This window comes from Lissotriton vulgaris, chromosome 6, assembly GCF_964263255.1.
Source record: "Lissotriton vulgaris chromosome 6, aLisVul1.2, whole genome shotgun sequence".
Classification (NCBI taxonomy): domain Eukaryota; kingdom Metazoa; phylum Chordata; class Amphibia; order Caudata; family Salamandridae; genus Lissotriton; species Lissotriton vulgaris.
Genome location: NC_141694.1, coordinates 478,886,559 through 478,909,298, shown reverse-complemented (window position 1 = coordinate 478,909,298; position 22,740 = coordinate 478,886,559). Strand labels below are relative to the sequence as shown.

General features: G+C 41.8%; 1 protein-coding gene across 1 annotated transcript in view; it reads right to left on the bottom strand.

Moving 5' to 3' along the window:
- The window catches only part of LOC147707467 (collagen alpha-1(XIX) chain-like), a 1,668,057-nt gene that overhangs the window by 1,509,626 nt on the left and 135,691 nt on the right, over window positions 1-22,740 (bottom strand). The window contains exons 3-4 of the mRNA XM_086925649.1: window positions 11,530-11,604; window positions 9,554-9,653 (exon numbers count right to left, since the gene is read on the bottom strand). Of these exons, the coding sequence (XP_086781775.1) occupies window positions 9,554-9,653; window positions 11,530-11,604 (175 nt within the window). The remainder of the gene's footprint in view (window positions 1-9,553; window positions 9,654-11,529; window positions 11,605-22,740) is intronic.

Sequence of the window (22,740 nt, the reverse complement as noted above, 5' to 3'; positions counted from 1 at the left end):
TCAGTTGGATCAAGATACATTATAGATCTCCAACCCAAGTCAAAAGGAGGGTCTTAACGGGGAGAAGAATTAATGATACATTTGTAAAAATAGCATTGGAAGTGGATCGAGTTTTGAAGCTTGGGTAAGAGCTTATCAGGTTCCTTTCATGCGACCCTAAAACTAGTATGTCATCACTGTAATTGACAACATTTTGACTGGCTGTATTATGCGCCTAATGAAATCCTGAAGGAGTTCTGCAGATGCAGATGATGACACTCCGAAACTCAGCCTTTTTAATCTAAATAAATCAACATGAGTCGAAAAGGTAGTAATATGCACAGAACTTTCTTCCAGTTTGAGTTGGTGATACCGTTTGTTCAAATCAAGGTGAGAAAATACTTTAGCTCAATTCAGCTGCGTAATCATGTCAGCAATGTGTGGACGTGGATGTTGCTCTCTTTCAATCACCTTGTTCACTTGGTGCATATCAACACTATCATTCTTTGGCACTACCACTATGGGCGATACCAATGGTGATGGACCAGTGGATCGCTCAAAGATGTCATACTTTAATATTGTCTCAAGTTCTTTATCAACAGCCTCTTGAAAATGAAATGCACTTTGACTATGTCACTGAGCAACAGGACAGATATCCTTATTTATCTGAATTTGCACTTTCATTGTCTTAAGTCATCCTAGTCCATGAAACCACGATGGAAACTGATTCACCATGACATGATGGTCATTGAAGTTGCAGCTTACAGAAATCAGCCCCATGTTTTTAATGATGTCTAAGCAGCCCACATATACACTTTGGTTTTCAACGTGGTTAAATGGGGCATTGGAGACAGTAAATTGTACTTTTCCTCTGGCATAATGTTTATCATTGCCCCTCTGTCTATGGGAAAAGGTATGGAGCACCTATTCACTATCAGCATGATTTTGGAAAAGTCTCCAAATGAATTTCCCACTGTTACTTGTCAATCTAGCTTTGACTGGCACTCTTCCTTGCAAAAAGCTAATCCTACATGGGCACGTCGTCCATCGGTCAATATTGACGTTGCACATCAAACTTCCTCACTATTGCTTGAAAATGATGGTGAAAAACTTTTAGACGAGGAATTTGACAACAATCGTCGTTCAGTTTCTACTTGCCCCAACTGATGTGGCAACTTGGCCTTATCGACATGTTTGGAACATCTCTGAAACTGTCTGGCACGCATTTTGTTTTCTCAACGTAATGCAATTGATATTTCCCTCGCTTAGCAAACGACAAAATGGTTCTCTTTCCGGATATTCACCTTCATGTGGAGGCATTTGTTGGCATGGGTGAGTATCTTGAAGGTTACTCTCTTTCTGACGGGGAGCCAATGAAGGTCTAGCAGGTGTTGGGTGATGTGTTCATGTCGGGGATGCCAAGGACAAGTCTGCCTGCGGTGTTCTGTGTGGTCTGGAGCTTGCAGAGTAGAGAATTGTTGATCCTGGCGTAGGGGGTGTTTCCATAGTCTAATCTGCTGGTTATCAGTGGCGGCTCTCATAGGGCGTGCTGCCGGGCTGTAGGGTGGGGCATTGGAGGGACAGGGTGGGTGGGTAGTAAACTCGGACATATGACGGAACTGAGGAACATAATAAATATTTTCCTCCGTTCTGTCGTATGTCTGAGTTAACTACCCTCTACTCGGCCCCTCCCCTGCCCTGCCTCACCGCCCCGCGGCACGCCATATGTGAGCCAACACTGCTGGGTATAAGTGCGTGGGTGATGATCTTTCTTGATTCAGGGGAATGCATTTGAAGGTCTTGCGAAGGATTCAGAGGGTGTTGAAGCAGGTGGAGGCGACTGCGTTGATCTGTCGTGTCATGGTGAGGGAGGAGTTGAGTATGATGCTGAGGTTCCGGGCATGGTCCTTGGGGGCAGGAGGGCTGCCGAGGGCAGTGGGCCACCAGGTGTTGTCTCATGCAGTGGGGGGTCCTAGGACAAGGACTACTGTCTTCTCTGAGTTAGGCTTCAGGCAGCTGCTGCTCATCCAGGATGAGACATCCTTTATTCCTTCCTAGAAGCTAAGTCTGGTGGTGAGTCTATGCTGTCTGACGGTGGCGGCAAGGGGCACCATGTAGATGTAGAAGAGAGTGGGGCTGGACGACGATCCCTGAGGTACTCCACAGTTGATCTCTGTGGGTTCGGAGAGGAAGGGTGGAAGTCTGACTCATTGGGTTCTGCCGGTGAAGAAGGAGCGGATCCAGTCGGAGGCAGTTCCATGAATGCCGTTGTCATGGAGTCTGGCGATGAGAGTGCGGTGGGAGACGTGTTGAATGCTGCAGAGAGGTCAAGTAGAATCAGGGCCGCGTGTGGCCTTGGTCGAGGAGGGTGCAGATGTTGTCTGTGGCAGCGAGCAAGGCGGTCTTAGTGCTGTAGTTGCTGCGGAATCCTGATTGGGAAGGGTCGAGAATGGAGTTCCCTTCGATGAATTTCATTAGTTGGACATTGATGATCTTCTCTGTTACTTTGGCTGTGAAGCGGAGGAGGGAGATGGGTCGGTAGTTCTTGAGGTCCGTCAGATCTACTGAGGGCTCCTGACTGAATGACTTTAATAATCGATACTGGGTCTTGGGTTGTGACAGGGGTGCAGGAGAGGATGGTGGGCTTGTGGTTGTTGCTGGGGGTGGAGTGGAGTGAGTTCAGTGCATAGAGTCTGTTTGTTTAATTTGTCATAGAGGTATATGTATATGGAAGTGGGAACCAAGTTTGTTTCATAGGTCCTGTGAGGGAGGGATGTCTGTGGATTCGCTGGGCGCCTTCGGGAATTCCTGAATGATCCTGAAGAGTTCCTTGGAGTTGCTGGCATTGGTGTGTATTTTGTTTCGGATGAAGGTCCTTTTGGTGGATCTGATGAGTTGGTGGTATTTGTCGTTGCGGTCTTGTAGGGGGTGCGGTCTTCCAAGGTTTTGCTGATTCTCCAGCTCTTCTCGAGGCATTTGCAGGTGTATCTGGATTCTTGGAGGTCGGGGGGAACCTGGTGACCTTCTTGGGGTTCTGTGTGTCAGAGTTGCAGAGGGGGGGAGCTTGTCAATGCAGTTGGTGATCCATCTGTGATGTTCTTTGGCTGTGGTTTTGGAATCAGTCGAGGTGGGGAGGCATCGCTGATGAGGGTGGAGTTGAGGTGCTCCTCAGTGGTCTTGCTCCAGTTACTTTACAGAGGGCGGGTGCAGGTTTGGGTGTGGTGGGTTTATCGATGTGGAAGTGTACGCAGTAGTCAGCCATAAAGGGGGATTGCATGGTGTGATTGTTACCTCCTGAGAAGATGGGGTCAAGGGTGTGCCCTGCCTTGTGGGGGGGGTGACGAGTAGTTTCATTTGGAGGTTGGCGAGGTTGTCCAGGAGGGTGGAAGGGTTGAGGTCGCTGAGGTTGTCAAGGTGGAAGTTGAGGACTCCGATGAGTATGTAGTCTGTGGAGGTGATGGCGTGGGGCTCGATGAGGTCAGCAATGGTGGTGGTGAGCGCGGATCAAGGTTTGGGGGTCTGTAGGCCAGGGTGCCACGTAGAGTCATTCTGGATCTGGAAATGGAGTGTTATATTTCATATTGGTACCCTGATAGCGGTCTAGGGAACATTGTACACTTTTCCTACAGCATCTCCCCGTCATTTCATATGAACACGCCTTATAAGGACATAACTTCAAATTAAGGCAGACTGCCTTGTATGGACATAACGCCTTATAAGGACTGTAGCCTTTTAAGGACTAAACCTTTCACCTAGTTCCATGCCAATAATATTGCTAAGACGTCATCCTTAGCACATATGAATAATTTATGAGTACACTCTACCGGAGGTCCACTTCACCTCTCCCATTGACGCACAATGTTTAATCCCCAATTTCATCCTCATACTGAATAATGGGGAACATACACATATAGACAGTATAAATACAGCACCTCTTGCTATCAGTAGTCAGGAGGGAACCAAGACTTCAAGGCCGACACACTGACCAGGGACACTGCGGCTCTGGCATGCCATGGATCCAGCTGACAGTGGTCTGACGATCCCTTGCGGGTGTCCAACTCAAGTCCAGGATGAGGTCCCACACTCTCACCATTCAGGTTTGGGGGTTCGACTAAATCCAAGTGGGATTCTTGGCACTTAGACTTAGGTTCTTAGACTTAGGCTCTTTTTGCACCTACTCACATGCTAGGTACATTTAGGTACATCTAGACTGGCATCTTAGGAGAACACAGTTTATTTTATAAATGCATTTCATATTCATGTATGAGTACATGACTATTGCAAAATGGTAGAACAATACTGCTGGTTCTATATCTCTTCTACTGTATCACAATTGTAGCAGCGCACTTATTTTACATGAGAAGAACTACGGTACAATAAATTCTTATTGTAAACACGCTCAACTGTTTCTTCTGTGAATCTATCTGAGAATGAAACAAGCAAGCACGAGTGACTGGGTGAAAAGTAGTATATTGTTGCCACAAGTCTGAGGATATTATGTTCTGAAGTTGCAAAAACAAATCTCTCTGATAACAGGAGATTCTAGTAGCACTGCGAGCTAGCTATTGCCAAAACATAGTCTGACGTATTCGGTGGGGGTGTACAGACTCAGTTTGCCACCAAGCCCACAATATATGTTATTCGTAAACAGCATAGGTTCTGCATGAAAGGGGACTATCGGAACTACACTACAGGAGGTGTTCAGTGGTGGGCGGGGAGTCGCCCGTGCTGGAGGTCATGAGTTGGAGGGAGCTCTTGTGTGCAATGGCGAGTCCTCCTCCTGGGCGGTTGGGGCGGTCCTTCCTCTGGACCTTGTATCCATCGGGGATGGCAGTGGCGATGTCGGGGGCGGAGGTGGGGTTGGTCCATGTTTCTGTGGGGAAGGCGATGTCTGGGGAGAGGATGGTGAAGAGATCCTAGATCTCTACAGCATGTCTTTGTAGGGAGCGCAGGTTGAGGAGGATGCCACTCAGGGTTTCGGGGTGCTGGCATCCGGCGCAGGGTGATGGCCGTGAGGGTGCGGAGGGTGGTTTTTTCACAAATACAAATACAAATTACATCCGCTCTTTGGCAGCTAGTGTTGCCATGAGTTGAATGTATGCATTCCTGTAATTATGCTAGCTTAGGAGGTTGTGCTGCAATGCCTAGGTTTGGGTGCTTCAACTCTTAACGAAATATTAAGTTGAAAGAGACAGCAAGAGTAAGCAGGATTCTACTTTTCTTTCCCTAGGTGTTGTGGAAAATTAGATATGGGTAAAATGTATCTTGTGACTTGAAGAGGAATACTACTTGTTTCTGATTTGAAATGCAAAACATCATTCTTACATTATATATTGCCCTTTTAAAAAAATGAAAAAATTAGATACATTATTTTTCTATGCCATAGGCCAGCATGCAATTTTAGACCACTTGTCACCCTCAATGGCAACATATTTTCAAGGTAACATAAAATTGGTTATCTAATGCACTGACCTTGCACATCAGACAGATGTTTTATGAAACAACCACTGGATGCTGGTTGATACTGAGAGCAACCACACAGTTAGCACCAGCCATGATTGGTAATAAATATTGTATCTAACAGCAAACACCCAGCACATATTTCAAAGGGATAGGCTCCAATGCATGCATCATATGAATGAACATTAGGCATACCTGAGCATTTTTTATAAAGTGATTAAAATATTTATTCTCTAAAACTAACTAAGTAAACACACAAATGAATGCATTCATTGATTATGGTCAGTAAAATAGATATCAAATTTGAATAAGAGCACACACAAATTGGGCCAAAAGATATGCCATTATGACCTTAACTGTTCCCCAATGTTTAAATCCTGCAGACAATGCCTATGTTACCTTATCGAGACAACCATTTGTGAAATACGTTTCAGTATCACTGTTTTGCTTAACCCTTTGCACACATTTTCTGTTAGTCATTGATCATCAAGTAGAACAATATGAAATTTAGGGAAATAAGACTTCTGTTCAATACCAAAAATACTACATTTCGATTAGCTCCTAGCAAGTCGATATCTACTGAGGAGATTCATAGCCAGCACCTGAGAGAAGACTCATTATAATATCAACCCAAAAACCACAATGCCTTTTTCCCCTAATAGAAGGCTGTAAAATTCACAAGATTTCTAAAGTATTAGGTAACAAAATATGTCTGCACTAGAACATATGAAGCTTAGGAGAGCTTTACAGTCATTTACTTTCCCGTGCAGGAGGGAGAATATGTCCATGAAAATAGTTCTCATCTCTGCTTCTACAGCTCCTAGAATATTCAAGTACCCAAAAATGTTCCTTTGTATTACTTTGCGTTACATACTTAAAATTTCCCAACTCTAGAAAAATCATGCAGTCCAGCCAGTTTTCACTATGTTTTAAAATAGGAGTCTCATTTTTCTGTTTGATTTATAATGTTAGTTATTTTACAATACATTTTAATCATTTAAATTTAATGACTTTTTTATAAGTTACTCATAACAACATTTTACAGACAAAAAATATATAGTTTTAAATATGTTTTATCAGCTACTTATATTTACCACACAATAAAAGTTTTTTTTAAGCCAATGCACATTCCTCAAGTGGAAAAACAAAACAAAAAAAGTCCAACAACAACTCATTTGGGTGATCTCATTAGTCATTGGAGTACAAGTCTATTCAATTTAAATAGAGTTTCAACATGGTTTACTCTCTGTACTTTCCAGCATGGCTGTTCATATCCGTATTAATTTAAAATAGAACCCGAAATTTCGTCCATTTATCACAGTGTTCTACATATAGAATTTAAATTCCACAGCTCCTATTCCACCAACTTGGCATTCAGAAGTGTCTTACTTGGTCATGAATATAGAATGTTTCTGCTCTACTTGCCACTCCCAGTGTGGAGTATGGCCCTCAACTTTACAATAGGCCCTCTGACTTCACCCAGTCAATAACTGCCCAAGAGTGTCCTCCCTCTTGGATAATATTGCTTATCTGCAAGGTTGCAAAACAATATATGCAGCAAAAATAAGGAATGTGACAATAAGGGCAGTTGGCCCATTAAATATAATGGGCTTACCCTGTGTCTTATCACATAGAGTACGTCCGGCTGTGTGTAAGAGAGAAGATGAAAGGTAAGACTAGTGTGATGTCAACAGAAGAGAGAGAATTCCTTCAGGACAAGAACCCTCACTCACTGTTAGGTGACTTGCTTCATCATATGGGTTACCCTGTGTCTCTCTCTCAGAACCTGGGTATACAGTTATGAGCTACAAACAGATCTGTCTGGTGAAAAAAATCTCCTCAAGGGGAATTGTAAAATAATGTTTTTTTATAAAATACTAGAAGGGCCTATAAATGATCCCTCAAACATGAATAAAACTTCTCCTGGCTCAAAAAAACACAAATCGTTCAATAAAATGATATCTAAAAACCACTGACACAACACAACCATTAACTTGTTTTAAATATATTATTTTTCATATATCAAAACATTTATATATCTATCTCTTTTAATTTTTCTCTACTCAACCGCTGTCCAGAGAACATAAAGAACAATACATCACATTAATATAGACCTAGTGAAAATCACAAATCACTCAGTGATCACATACACAAACATGACACCTTGGAACCTCATATAATCAAAATGTTCCAAAAATGCTTTGTTCAGTGTATCCTTATATCTTCTTTACATATTCCAAGGATAGCTGACCTAGGACATAACGTAATGTCATCGAGGTTTTGATCCTGTGTTCAAGTGTTATTCACTATACATCATTGCAAGTCTTACTCAGGATTAAAACAGACCAAAGAGCAGCCTTAAATGTATTCAAAGAAAGACATGTACGGTGTTTCCCAAACAGTATCTGATAGTTATGTAGCATAACATCTCAGACCTAGCCGGGGTTAACTCGATGAGGGGATGGGTTATTTTTACCCTCCTTCAATTGTAGTCCTCTTGGCCCAATCGTGGATTCATTTAAATATACAGCAGCATCCCCTGCCTTGTCCGCTGTCCTCCTGCGTGTATAGGGGCAGTTGAGGTACTTTTACCTTTCCCAATAATTTTCCTAAGAATGCAAAATGTCATTTATTCTAAATTTTCAGAAACTGTGGACCGAGTAGAGGCTATTTTTGGACAGCGTTAACATAGATGTATGTGCATGTGTACTGATGAGCTGTGTGTACTGCTGACTTCATGTTTCGATTGTGATACAGACCGTCGACAGCACTTGTCTAGTTTATGTTGTTAGTGGCATCTCCATTGTGAACTTAGCGCACTTTCTGTACTTTCCAGCATGGTTGTTCATATCCGTATTGATTTTGTGATGCTTTGCATAGGGTTTTTTATTCTAACTTTCACTTATAATAGGCAAAAGTCATGAAGCCAAATGTGAACGCATAGTGTGTGAAGTATAATGAGAAACAAGGCCTTCCCCACAGGGACTTTATAGTGTATTTTGTTTGAACTTTAAAGACTTTTCTATGCAAGTTTTCCAGTAAATGATGAATACAAATTTTAGGCAAAGGAGCTTTTTGTCGCTTTTCAGCAGGAGACACAGACAAGCACGTCAGCAGTAAAAACAGAGAGGTGAAGCTGCTAAAGATGACAGTAACAGGCCTTTCATATTCCTCTGCATTCATGAATGTTTTATCTCTTTAAAATATACATCACATTTAGAAATGTTTCTTAATATCATATTCAGGTATTTGAAACTGCAAGGAAATGTGCTTGGAGTATTATAAGCTTATAAATGCTTCAATATTGTTGGTCCTTGCAAGGTAAAACTAAAATTGTGAATTTATCAGAATAGCATTAATGATGTGCCAGATCTGCTTAATCACTAGAGTCTCATACGAAATATCACACCTAAATCTGCTCCATCTGATTGGTGAGTTATCAAAAGCGCGAATATCCGCCCAATAGTCATACCCGTATACCATAGTGTCAGTGAATAAAGCTCTGTATTACAATATTTTAATTCAAACTGTATTTAATGTTTTCCACTTCCATTAGTTTCTTCGTCTACATTATAACAAAACTTCACTTTTCTTCGTGGCTGTTAAATTGCTAACGCATGGGTCAAACATGAAGACAGGACTGTAACAACAACTTCCTTTCCTTTGGAACAGTCGACTTATCCTGATTGCTTGTTTCTTTTTTTAAGATATTTTTTAACAGCAGCATATTGTCATAAGGAACCAGAAACAACAGAATACAGCAAAAGCGGCAGGTCCAAGGAGCCCTCTGAGACAACTGTTCTGAATGTTGCTGCATGCAGTTTGCCTTTCAGGTGAACTGACGAGGTGGGTTGCACCATGTCACTCTATAATTCAGACCAGTTCATAAACAGATGTATTCATTATCATATCAGCCTTGCACTAGCATGCGCTATGTCATTTGTAATTAGTGACCAGAGTATTCAATCCCTCCAGATCCACTCAGACCATTAACAGTTTTAGGAGAAAGCAGCCATCTATGTATGGTACAAACTTTCTGCCAGTATGATATTGAATACTCCAACAATATGACCATTGAAGTACATTGACAAAAAAAGTCTGTCGTTTTACTTACTGTGTTTCTTTCGTAAGTGTTGACCCTCCCAGTTTGTAACATGGTTTTTCTCCTCCGCAAGATGTCTGCCGCAGGGAAAATCTTTCTGCTAGGTCAAAACCTACAAACGAGGATAATAGGATTTAAGAGACAGCTCACTGAGCTTGATGTTACTTAGCCACATTAACTGCAGGAGAGAATTCGATTTTTTAACAGGCTTGCCACTGCCTTAGACTTTTCTGTGAAGAGGTTACTTCCTTGCTCAGTGCTTTCCCAGCAATGGTTTCTACTCTCTTGTTATCAGTGACTGGGTTGAGAGGGTGCAATGTCTTCAGGCTTTCAAGTTTTCAGAGAATGGCTGCCTCCCTTTACTCATGAAGCAGCAGGAAACATAAATCTACTATTCTAGACCGTCAAAAGTCTGATACTGCACCCACCTCCAATTAAGAAGGGGCATAAAGCAGAATAAAAATGTGTCACTTACAATGCTTTATATATTTTTTAAGTTATTTGAAATTCAATTATCTCTTCATGGCTCCCAGAAATTATCCTTATCATTGTGCATTGCTTATCATAATAACAACACACCTTTTGCATCTGTGTTAGTGGTGCCTATCTCTTAAAATAACAATTGACTATATATTAAAAAACCTAAACAGATCCATGAAATAAGAACCTATGTGAGCCACTGAAACACTTGCTCACATAGGTAGCATGCCACCATGTAGGGTGTGTGGCTGGAAGTGTGTTCTTTGCCTTGAGCCTATGAGGAAAGTGTTTCCATGCCATGTTTGATGACGACAGATGTGTGGTTATTGTATTATAGGATGCAGAGCTTAGCACAATCATGGGTGACAAAAGTGTGTGATAGAGGTGCACAGTTAATGGTTTTCAGTGTGCTGGCAGTTTTGAACAGCTCTGCATGACCCTTTATGGAATTTCTAGTATTTTTATGATCATAGTCCACTTAGCGGGTTACTGCACTGGGTTGCCCATTCCGATACATTTTGTTTAAAGTTTATGGTACTTAATAGTCACAGGTTAGAAGGAGAAATCGGAAGAGATCTGCTGGGATGGACTTTGTTAAAATCATCAAACATCTGATTGTCATTGAGAGAAGTCGAGAAGCCCTCATACAATGCTGTTTGACAAGGCATGCAGTGGTGTACCAAATTAAATGTGGCAGATTTCTTCAGTTATTCCATGCTAGTTTAGTTGCTAATGGGTGGTTTATTGCTGTGATCTGGTACAGTACTGTGTGATGGGATTGAGCCGTTGCAGGTTTGTCTTATGTGGGTGTAAGAGTGTCAAGTAGTATAACGGAATTATAATGCAGCATTTATGAACCAAAACTGAATGCCTGCTCTCTGAGTGTTATGGTATTAGTATTAGTGTGGGTAAGTAGTGTCATAAATGGTATTGTATTTGCATTTATATAGCGTTTACAACCCCTGTTGATGCATTGAAGTGATATTTACCGGGCAGGACGCTGCTGGGGAACCCAAAATTATGGTGATTTTTCAGTGGTTATTGTTAGTAATTTGTGATTAGTCTTGAGGTCTTAAGAAAATCATCAAATGAATTTAACCCAATTTCTATGAGATAGATTACATTAATCTGCATTAGGTTGGATCTTCAGTGTGCAGGGGAGTATGAAAATCCAATCAGTGGTTGGTGGTTTAAAAAATGAGCTACATGAGATTAGGTATTGTTAGATTGCAGGGGTATTACTTTTAAAACAGGTGAGGTGAGATCAATTTGCAGAAATTCAATAATAGAAATGTAGGCAAACATGCATGTGACTTAGAGTAAATCGTGCTTAAAAAGAGTAGGCATGCAGGGGATGGAAAGAAACGAGAGGGAAGAGAAAGGAGAAATATGTATCATGTTAAATTACTACTAGTATTTTACTATGAAATCGGCTTATCATCTGTTGAACAAACCACGACTGGTAAATCATTATTGATGCAACATTGAGATCCGTTCAGTGTACATACCTAATATCTTTAAGTGATCTTTGTATATTTGTCTGAGCTGAGGTCCTTCCGTTTTCAAAAGAGGGCAGGTATCACCTACAGTAGAAAGAAGAAATATACAGATTACATGGGAGAGATCTGATTCGAATGGATAGAAGGCAAGTGATTTACACACAAGGGTCTTGATTTATAGTTTGGTTAGCTGGTAGTACATCAGTCAGGATCTAAGTGACCCTATAAACATTGCCTCACAGTAGCGCAACCCCTATGCATGATTTCTTTTACTGGCCTTTCATTGTTCATTCAAAGTCTCTCATTTGTTCAAAGCCACTATGGACCTATAAGCTTACTCAAACAATATTCTTATCAAACATGAGGGTGAAACTTCACTCGTTGTACAATGTATTGTTCTGCCATTGCAGACAACATCGTTTAATTACAAAAGGAAATCTCATTCCAGCTGCTGAATTGGTAAAATGGGATCTAATGTCCAAACTAAGGGGCCGATTATGATCGCGGTTTTCCCGCATCCTCCGGGCCGGCGGAAGCCACCGCCGACCCGGAGGATGCGGGAAAACCTCTGCAGAGCCTCCAAAGACCCACCGCCAAATTAGGATGGCTGGTGGGTCTTGAATTCCGCCCGCAGCTTTTCCGCCGCGGTTGCCTTCCGACCGCGGCGGAAAAGCACTAACATGGCTGGCGGTGTCTTTCAGACACCGCCAGCCATATTAGGATGGAGGGAATAACATGCTTTTCCGCAGCGGGTTTTCCGCCGTGGAAAAGCATACGGATCTTCACTGCAGGGTCCTGTTGCGGGCCCCCTAGGTGAAGGGGACGTGGGGGTGCACATAGGGGGTATCTATGGTACTCCCCTGCATTTGTATGCAGAAAGCGACAGGCACTGCGCGGTGCCTGCCACTTTCTATATACAAATGCTGTGCACGCATTTTTAACATTGCTGCGGGTGCAGCTTGAAGCCACACCCGCCTCAATGTTAAAAATAGAGGATGTGACCGCCAGTGTGGCGGTCACATCCTAATTGCACAGGAGGGAACACCGCAGCCCATGCGGACGTTCCCTCATCCTCGGTGATCGCGGACGGACTCAAGCCCGTCTGCGATCATAATCGGACCCTAAATATCAATACGCTGGCCTGCCATGATTGATTGAGTCCCCCTGGAGATACTCTGCTACAACCCTACATGAATCTACAGGAACGCGCTTAAACACCTCAGCTATATAATGCAGTGCTATTCTCCCAAATATTTAATATGCTTATTTAGTCAAAAACCCAGAACATCCTGACCAGGAACACTGCTGTTCGAAAAGAAGTAAACACTTGCGCGTCCAAGGATCCCAACCAAAGAATACCCTCACTGTGATCCTGCCTAAAACATCCATTGTATAATACATTCTAGGAAATAAAAAAATATGAATGTAATAATGAGCTGTTCTCTTACACCAGTAATAAACCATTTGGTACCTATGTGCTATAATTGGGATTATTGACATGTTAGCCAACTAGAATTCTAAATATTTGGCCCATGGTTTACCAGCAGATCTGTAAAAAGGTGCATTAATCCACTGAGCTGTTAAAAAAAAGTGGGCGTTGTTTCAAAATGGGACCCTTTCTACACATTGTGCTATATGCTATCTTGGGGTAATAGAACAAGATAGCGAAGGTTGATTCTGCTTTGATGCACTGCATAAGCCGTTACAAGAGCTCAATAAATGATATGTTGTGTAGGAAACATGTATAATCATTACTGAACACACTATAATAATGATTAAAAAAACATAGCATTTATGTCCCTGTTGTATGCTTTAACATCTAGAATAGATTCTCTCATTTTCTATTCTGATTTTGGGCCTTGCTTGATTTCTATATGATTGGATTGCATATTTAACTAAAGCCAATTCTAATGCACAATGAACACAAACGACTGTAAAGAGCAGTCTTATCAATTTGCTGCTGGAACATTGTTGGCGCTAATTTGTTCCCCCCAAAATGCTGAAATTAAATTGTTATCCTTAAGCACTAATTTTTGGGAACAGGGGCTTTGTGAGAGTCCCAAAGGATGATGACCCTTGAATAGAGACATACCAGGTCAAATCAAACTTACACCAGACAAGGTTAAAAGCTGTGAAGGTTTATTTAAAACTCAAAATTGTTACACAAGGCAAAAATAGTTAATGAGTCCATTTAAATAAAAATATCTATACATTCTCAAAATGAAAATGTATGGGACATAGCAAAGGGCTCAGTTTCTACTCAGGTTAAATATCAAGAACCAGACATGTTCGAGCCCAAGACAAGATAATGTATTAGCAAGAGATCTGAAAATGTCTATCTCTGAACAAATGTGTGGATAACACTATCGTAAACCATACGATGGTGGCTCCCAGGGCACTGCCGTGTGTTGCTGAATACCTCAGCTGAACATTGTCAATAAAGTTTATTCACAAAATGAAACAAAATCTTTCTTATTCTTTTCAGGATTTTTAATTCATCCTTTTCAGTTTCAACCATATATATTGGTAACTAGTAGTTGTAGTCACGTTTTATATTTCCTTCATTTTTCAAACATGAATTAAAATTTCACAATCCATGGAAAATCCAATGCATTTCGCCCGTAGGGCTTCATCAGGGAAATCTACAACATGAAAAAATATATCTATCACCAAATCATATATAGATGTTATATTACATCACAATGTCATAATCTAAACACAACCAGTGCTGATAGAGTTCAAATTCAAATACAGGTCAAAAATGTCAAATACTATGTAACCACTTTGTTATAAACGATTCATGAATTCCTGGTATTCTGTTATACCATCTCCCTATGGTTTCTAGGGCGTACACTACAGGTTAATTCACCAGGGTCTTTCCAAATTGTACCGTAGCTTTAACGCGTTGTGGTGTGCAAGGTATTGTTTATCAAAAATACGCATTGGTTACAGTGCCCATCTGGGTTAGTCATAATTCTATTAAGCAACTAAACTGAACATGTTACGCGCTGCTTGCTTACTTTAAGAAATCGGCAATTCTTACCCGGGACGAGTCAAAGTTACGCGCGCTTTCCCCTCTGTGCTTTCAGCGTTCTACACGATCTCCTCTACCGGCGGCGTGTGATGTGCTAACCGGAAGTGTGTGGATTTAAAGACCCAGTGCATTTAAAGAAACACTCGCTGTTGATACTCGAGCTATTTAAAACAGCGTGTACGTTCATAGGTAAATCATTCTACGTCAGTAGAAAATACATGCAAATCTCGTTTCAAGATACAAGTTGGTTGACAAATGATAGTGAAAATAAAATCAAAGGGTATGCATGCCAGTCATAAAGCTCATATGCAGTTATCATCATCGTTAGTGTATTTACAAGTAACAACTATATTCCACTCTTTCATTAATTCCATGAGGTACCAAGCTCTGTAAATAAAAAATCCAGTGATTTTCTCGCATGAGTAAAGTTTTTTTGTTGTCTTTGTCATCTTTTTTCTCAACAATTTCAAGGATACAGGCCTTTATTTGATTGATTTGATGTCTTTGTTCCAAGAAATGTGTGGCCAACGTGGATTTCATCACCTTTGTTTTAATGTTGCTTTTGTGTTCTGTTAATCTAGTCTTTAGTTTGCGTTCCGTGTGACCAACGTACACCTTGCCACATGGGCATTTAATTAAATAGATGACATTTTTGGTATCGCAAGTTCCTGTGACTGCTAGTTTAATTTGATTCCCTTTCATCGGATGTCTGATGGTGTTAACTTCCAAGATATTGTGGCAGTTGCTACAATTTCTGCAAGGGATGGTTCCTTTGTAGGTTTTTTTGTCCTCTTTGTTGTCTGGATATTTAATGATTTCGTCCAAATTTTTGGCTCGGGTGTATGCGAATACGGGTTCCTCCATAAAAATGTTTTGGAAATCTGGTTCAGTTTGTAACATTGACCAATGTTTTTTAATCGCTTTCTTAACCAAATGGCTTACGGTGGAATACTTGCTAACGCATGTTATTTTTACATCCTTCTTGGTCGGTTTCGAGTCAAGTAACATCTCTCTGGATTTCAGCTGTGCCCTTTGTTGGGCTGTTTTCAATGTGCTCTCCGGGTATCCACGTTTTTTGAAACGTTGTAACATATTTTCTGTTTGTGTCAGTGATACCTGCGGGTTTGAGACAATCCTTTTTACTCGCAATAGTTGGGAGTACGGTAGATGTTGTTTGAGTGGGCTAGGATGAAAACTCTGGTATATCAATAGATTGTTCCGATCTGTTTTTTTGGTATATAATGTAGTTTCAAAGTGGTCGTCTTCTTTCATGATAGTCACATCTAGGTAATTGAACAGTTTGTCATGAATTTCTGATGTGAATTGGATGCGTGAGTCTATGGAGTTTAGCTGACTGATGTTCTTAATCAAATTTTCTTTATCACCTTTTCATAGTATAAATATATCGTCAATATATCTTATATACATCCGTAGTCCATGTTTCCATTGTTCGTTATGCATGATGTGTTTTTGTTCATATTGATGCATGAAAATATTCGCGTAGGCTGGGGCAGCCGGATTGCCCATAGATGTTCCCGACTTTTGGAGGTACCACCGTTTGTCACATTCAAAGTAACTGTGCATCAACACGAAATTCAATAACTCCAATAGGAAGATTTTTAGTGGTTCGTCCTATTCCATCTGGAGCAACGCTTCCTCCACTGCCTCTATTCCCATAGCATGTGGTATAGAGGTGTACAATGCTTGTACATCAATCGTACATAGGGTAATCTCTTCTTCTGACGTTAGCTTGATCTCATTCAATTTTATTAAGAAGTCCGTGGTGTCTTTGACATATGACTCCATAGTGATCACAAATGGCTGCAGATATTTATCAATTAGTTTGCCCACTGGTTCATGGACACTTCCACATGTGGAAACAATGGGTCGGCAAGGGGGCCTGATGGGGTCCTTGTGTATTTTTGGTGTGAGGTAAAATTTGGGTGTCTTTGGATATTCAATGATTAGATATTTCATCACTTTTTCATCAATACATCCTCTATTTACTCCTTCATGAACGATCTTTTTCAACACTTCCTGTATTTCTCTTGTGGGATTAGCGTTTAATTCCATGTAGGTGTAGTCATCAAGGAGATGGGCTGCAATTTGAGAATCGTAATACTCTTTGTCCATGATTACCAGGGCACCACCTTTGTCCGCTTTCTGACATACTATTGCGGGATTGTTAGCTATTGTTTTTAAAGTGGCGTATTCTTTTTGTGTGAGGTTTCTGTGTCTGATTTGTTTCCGGCAGTTGATTTTGTTGAGATCTTGTTTAACTATTTGTTTATCTCTGAACAAAACAATGAAGAGTCCCTCAAAATCTCTAAGTATGACATAAAAAGCTGACCAACGTTGCAACTGCTCTTTTTTAGTAAAGAGAAAAGCTCTCTGGCACACATTTAAAACACAGCATGTCATATAGTTTTTTAAACAGAGAATCACACTGTTGGCATGGAATTTAACAAATGTTACATCATAATATCCAATAGTAAAAGAGAAAACACATCAAATGGATAGTGACTTTTACTCTAAAACTAATTAATAATACTGTATTATGCGACACAAGATAAAACAAAGCACATTTGCAATTATATACACAACCTCTGGTCGCCAGAGGAGGTGACCTTTTAAAGATACAATCAAGCTATGCGCCTTCCTCAAGAAACATAAAGAAGAATACATTTTTAAAGATACAACAAAAACAAGAATGTAAAACTATGTGAATGAAGGGTATTTTACTAAAAGACAAAAGTGTTCTTTTCCTATATTAGGATGACCATTGGGCAGTGCTCAGGAATGTGATTAACTTCAAAGAGGCCTACCCTGTCATTAGTAGATGTAGCTAACACTTGGGCCTGCCCCATGCACTGTCCCCCTTGTGAGCCAGGCATCAATCCCAGTGGAGGAGGAATTGCTCCAAGAACTGTTTTTGAGTGATTACAGAGGAGGGGTTGCTAATTTCCCTGGCCACACTTCCAGGATGGGAACCCGGGAGCTGCCCTGGGGAAGAAAGGTTCTATCTGTTGGATTTGGGTAGAGAGGTGCCTTCTGGGATGGTTTGCAGAAGGGCACAAATGCACTGCTGCAAAGGAAGGGAGGGTTACCCCGGGGAACTGTTTCCTTATTGGTTAGGAAGGGGCATGAAGTCACATCCACCCACAGGCTAGTGCTAGGCATAAATTTAGCACTCCTGTGCACCCTCTTCAGAGCACAACTGGACCAGTGAAAAACAGCAGAATTGCATTTGCTGTTGAGACTTGTGGGGAGAACCCGAAGAGCTGGATCTGCCACAACTTGTGGCCAGGACAACAAGGGTAAATTGGATAACCTCCTGTTAGGCTACAGGGACCAAAATGCTGCAAGAAGCCCAATTGCAAGGAAGAGCCCAGCTGACCGGTTTCACCTAAACTTACCCTGGATCTTGCCAATGGCTTCTGTTGGAATGAGTCCTGACCCCAAAGTTCTGTTTCTGGAGTCCTAGAGCCCTTGGCCACTGTTAGAGAGTAATCCTCCAGACTAAACTTAAAACCCTGGTACTTATAAACCTTTTGCTAATTGTTTGCCAGGGGAGCCATCAAAACACCAGCCCAAACCCAAGCAGCATCTGATTGACAATGATGACTTCCTGGGCGCGAACCCCAGACATTTCCCACTTGGAGCTTTCCTGCCTTTGTCGAAGGCTTCATCAACACCTCATCCTTTATCAATGAGCCAGTCTTCTGATCCAGCCTGCAGCCTTGCCCTGCAGATGACTCTCCCTTCCCTGAAATTTTCTATGAATGAAGGTAACTTTCAGACTTGGGCCAATTCAACCTGTATGTCAGAATCACGCTCCTTCGCATCGGCCTTAACCTTACCATTGTACCGGTCTAGTGTGACCACTTGACCATAGTTGGTGATTTTTGGTTGTTGGCAATATTTTTATTTAAAAAATCATATTTCTGGTTCCCCTTATTTGATTGTTGTCATTTCCGTTGCATTTTCTTCATTAAATGATCTCCTAGTGTTATAAATTGGAGAGGGATTATTATGGTGTGTTAAATTAAGCCTGTCTGTTATGTGCCATAGCTAACAGGAGTAGAGCTCAGGTTTATATTTCTGACACCTTTACTGGACTAACATGAAGAGAGACATTTTTATTTTTAGTAGGAAAACATATATTAATTCACTGAAAAAAACAAAGGTTACAGGGACAATATAGTTAGGCTCAGATTTGACTCGTGCAAAATCATAGAAATTCAGCAGTTATAGTTACCTGAGATAACTATAACTTATGCCCCACAGTGCACTGATTATGACTTCAGATATTACATCACTCATGACATGCTCAGTACCATTACTGTTGACGTCTCAAATGACATCACAGATGACCTCACTGATGATATCATTCAGGGATTGCGAGTGTTTCTAAATGTTTATGAGTGTTAAACATACATGCTAAGCTACAACAAAAGTTAAATTATTATTCTTTGTGTACTACTGAGTGATACTTTTTCAAATACATATTATGAGAGTGGTTGTGCAACTGTATTCTTGGGGGTGAGTAGCTGTATGGGATGTGAGTGCTGTATTGGTGAATAAGTGGGTGTGTGAGTGGCTGCATGATTTAATAAGTGATTGTGTGAGTAGATGTATGGGTGAATAAGTGGATGTGTGAGTAGCTGTATGGGTGAGAGAGTGGCTGTATTGGTGAGGGAGTGAATGTATCAGTGGCTGTATAGATGGGTGAGCGGGTATATGAGTGGCTGAATCATTGGCTGAGCGGCTGTGTGAGTAGCTGTATGGGTGGGAGAGTGGTTGTATGCCTGGCTGTATGGGTGAGTGTGTGGCTGTTTGATTGGAGGTTTGGTTACTTGAATTGTTGGGTAGATGGCTGTTTTGGCGAGTGATGTTTGTGGGAGTGTCTGCATGGGTGAGATAAGGCTGTGTTTAGAGGTTATATACCTGAGTGAATGGCTGTCAAAGTGGTTCTATGATTGAATACATGGGTGTGTGAGTAGATGCATGAGTGAGTGTGTGGCTGTGTGATTCATTATATGGGTTAGTAGTTTTGTGAGTAGCTAAATGGGTGAGTGAGTAGCTGTGTGAGTGCCTGTGTAAGTGAGTGAGTGGGTGTGTGAGTGACTCTATGGTTGAGTGAGTAGGTGTGTGAGTGGTTGAATGGGTCTGTAAATGGTTATGTGAGTGGTTCTGTGTGTATGTGAGTGGGTGTATGAGCGGTTGTGTGGGGTGTGAGTGGTTCTGTGGATGATGTCATCAGTGATGTAATTTGAAATGTCATCAGTGACCATGTCATGAGTGATGTAATATGTGAGATCATGAGCAGTGCAATGTGGGGGTTTAAGTTATAGTTCGCTCAGGTAAATATAACTGCTGAATTTCAAGGTTTTGTATGAGTAAAATCTGAGCCTAACCATAACGTCCCTGTAACCTCTGTGTTTTTCAGCAAATTCCTAAGGTTTTTTATCCTATTTTTCCTTCTTTTGCCTAACTTTTTACTGCTTTCTCTTTCCTTTCTCCCATTTTTCTGAGTGTTTTCTGTTGTTTTTGTCTCATTTTTTATTGCTTTGTCCTTCCTTTCTTCCTAGTGTTCTGAGTGCTATCTCCGGCTTGTACCTTGTTTTTCACTGCTTTCTCCTTCCTTATCCCCATTAGGATGGCGGGGGAGCCAGCGGCGGACAGCAAGACCGTCCGCCGCTTTTCCGCCGGTCGCCTTTGCGACCAGCGGAAAAAAGTGCTCACATATGGTGGCGGTATCTGCGAGACACCGCAAACCATATTAAGATGAAAGGGGTCCTATGCTTTTCCACGGCGGCAAGGCATAGGGTCTTTGCTTTGGGGACCCGTTGCGGGCCCCCTGGGTGAAGGGAGGTGGGGGGTGCACATGGGCGGTACCAATGGTACCCCCTGCATTTCAAAGTACAACATGGCAGGCACAGCGCAGTGCCTGTCATGTTGTGCTTTGAAACGCACAACATGCATTTTTATCATTGCGGCGGATGGTGCTTTCAGCACCGCCCGCCGCAATGTTAAAAATGCAGGATGCACCCGCCATTTGTCGGGTGCATCCTAATTCATCGCGCAGGACCTCCGCCCCTGTGGCGGACGGTCCCTTCCTACGACGGGATGGCGGACTGACAAAGTTTGTCCACCATCCTAATCGGCCCCTAAGTGATTTGCCCAAACTTACAAGATGTAGAGATGGGGCTGGGTTTTTTAGCGGTCAAAAGTCGGAATTCCATAATAAAATGAAATATTATATTCTCGAGTGTGACCTAAAAACACACAGTGTCAATTGAATGAAGTTTTTGTTCAATTTTAAAGTAGACCAGCTTGTCAGCAGTTTCTGGAGGAGGTGCTTCTCTCCTGTTATTTATTTTCTTTGTTTTCCCTTTCCACAACCATGATAGTCTCTCAGGCAGAATACTGTATTAGCACTAGCTTGTAGTGCAGGGGTGCCTGAGCAACAAAATGTAATAACTGCAACCTGTTTTGCCTTATTAAGATATAATAAACCTGGAGGTAGAATTACCCGGGCTAGCAGTCTTCTGAGGCCACGGAGTAAGAAGATAGCTTTTTAAACCAATATTGGTAGCGTGCCCATCTGATTGTATCCTAACTATTTTCTGTTTGGCAGACATAGAAGAAAAACTGGGGGGCAGAGAGGGCTTACAAGAGGATGTGGTGAGCAGGATATGTTGCGAAACATTAATTCAACCAAAACATCCACACTTCACCAACATGTGTCAACCATGACAAATCAATTTGGTCTCCGATCTCCCAGCATTTGCAGCACTTTGAAAAAATTACATCAGAAATTCTGGACATAAGCTTCAAACGCAAGGCACTCTTACACACATGTCGTCCTGTACGTTTATCTACCATCCCCCTAAACCCAGAGCTGCGTATTTCCCTGCTGTGTTTTATCCCAGTAAATTGTCGTTCTTGTTACAAAACCCCAACCGATTTCGGTGAGCTTTGAACCCCTCTTTAAAAATAGTAGCAAACTGCTTTCAGGAGCAAAAACACCAAATCACATGTTGAGCCTTGGCACCTGCAGTCAAGGAGCATTTTAGCACTGAAGAGGCCAGGCAGTATAAGTCCCACCAGGTGACTCAAGATTGAGGTCCACTTCTGTCATCCCGTTAGCGATCACTCAACTTCTTTGGGGTACCAACTTCACAAGGAATGCACTCATACATATTCTGACCACTAATGCACAAACCACACAGTAGTCTGTCTCCAAATTGTTCCAATATCACCATTAGCAATATCCATTAGCAATTCTTTTTATGGTACCAGTCTCGGGAGAACAAAGCATCGAATCACAAGCTTGCACATCTGAAACTTCTAGCTATCCACAGATCTCTGCAGCAGGCACTAAACTCATCAAGCTGGCTGCAAGCTCTTGCACTGTTAGCCTTTCTTACCCCTTTCTCGGATCGTATCATATATGTCCACCCTAAATGTTGTCCAGCATCGCTGGTGCAGCCTAACATTCTGAACTATAACCTCAGCTGCCAGCAGAACTGTGGTGTGTGCTTTGTGCGGCTGCAGTTGACTTCACAATAGCCCTCTGATCCCATACCGTGCATCTTCCCAGGTAATTTTTTGTTGCAGGTTGAGGTTCTTAAAAGAGAAAGAGCTGTCTGCCAATTTTACTTTTTCTTTGACCGTGCTTTTATTCCTCCACAATTGTTCTATGTTGGTTTGGAGGCTCCCGTGGATGACTCAGTTTTACTCAAGAAAACGCTGGAGTGGGGCAGCATCCCGTGATAGCTTTTTAGAACATTGTTGTAAGGGCTGTTTTATGCCTCCATTGAGCCCTTCGCACTTACATTAATGAAGTGAGAGACATGCTCGAGTCATGTCCGCAGAACCTGGCGCACCCAGGGGCTTTATTGTAAACAAGCACAGGAGACCGCACTTGCTTCTTTTGTTATTTTTGGCAGGGATTCAAGACTCCACTACAAGTTTTCTGCAAAGATTTGGAAAACAAAAATGCTCTTACTCCCTGGCAGGGTCCCTAGGGGACCCAAACACGAGAGCTAGAGGGTCAAGGTGTTCCTACCCTGCCCTCGTTTCTTTATTTGTAACCGTTTTAAAATGACCAAGGATGGCTGCCAACACTCCCTGGTTGAAGGTTCCAGGGGCCTCAGTGATGTCATCAGTGATGTCATTTG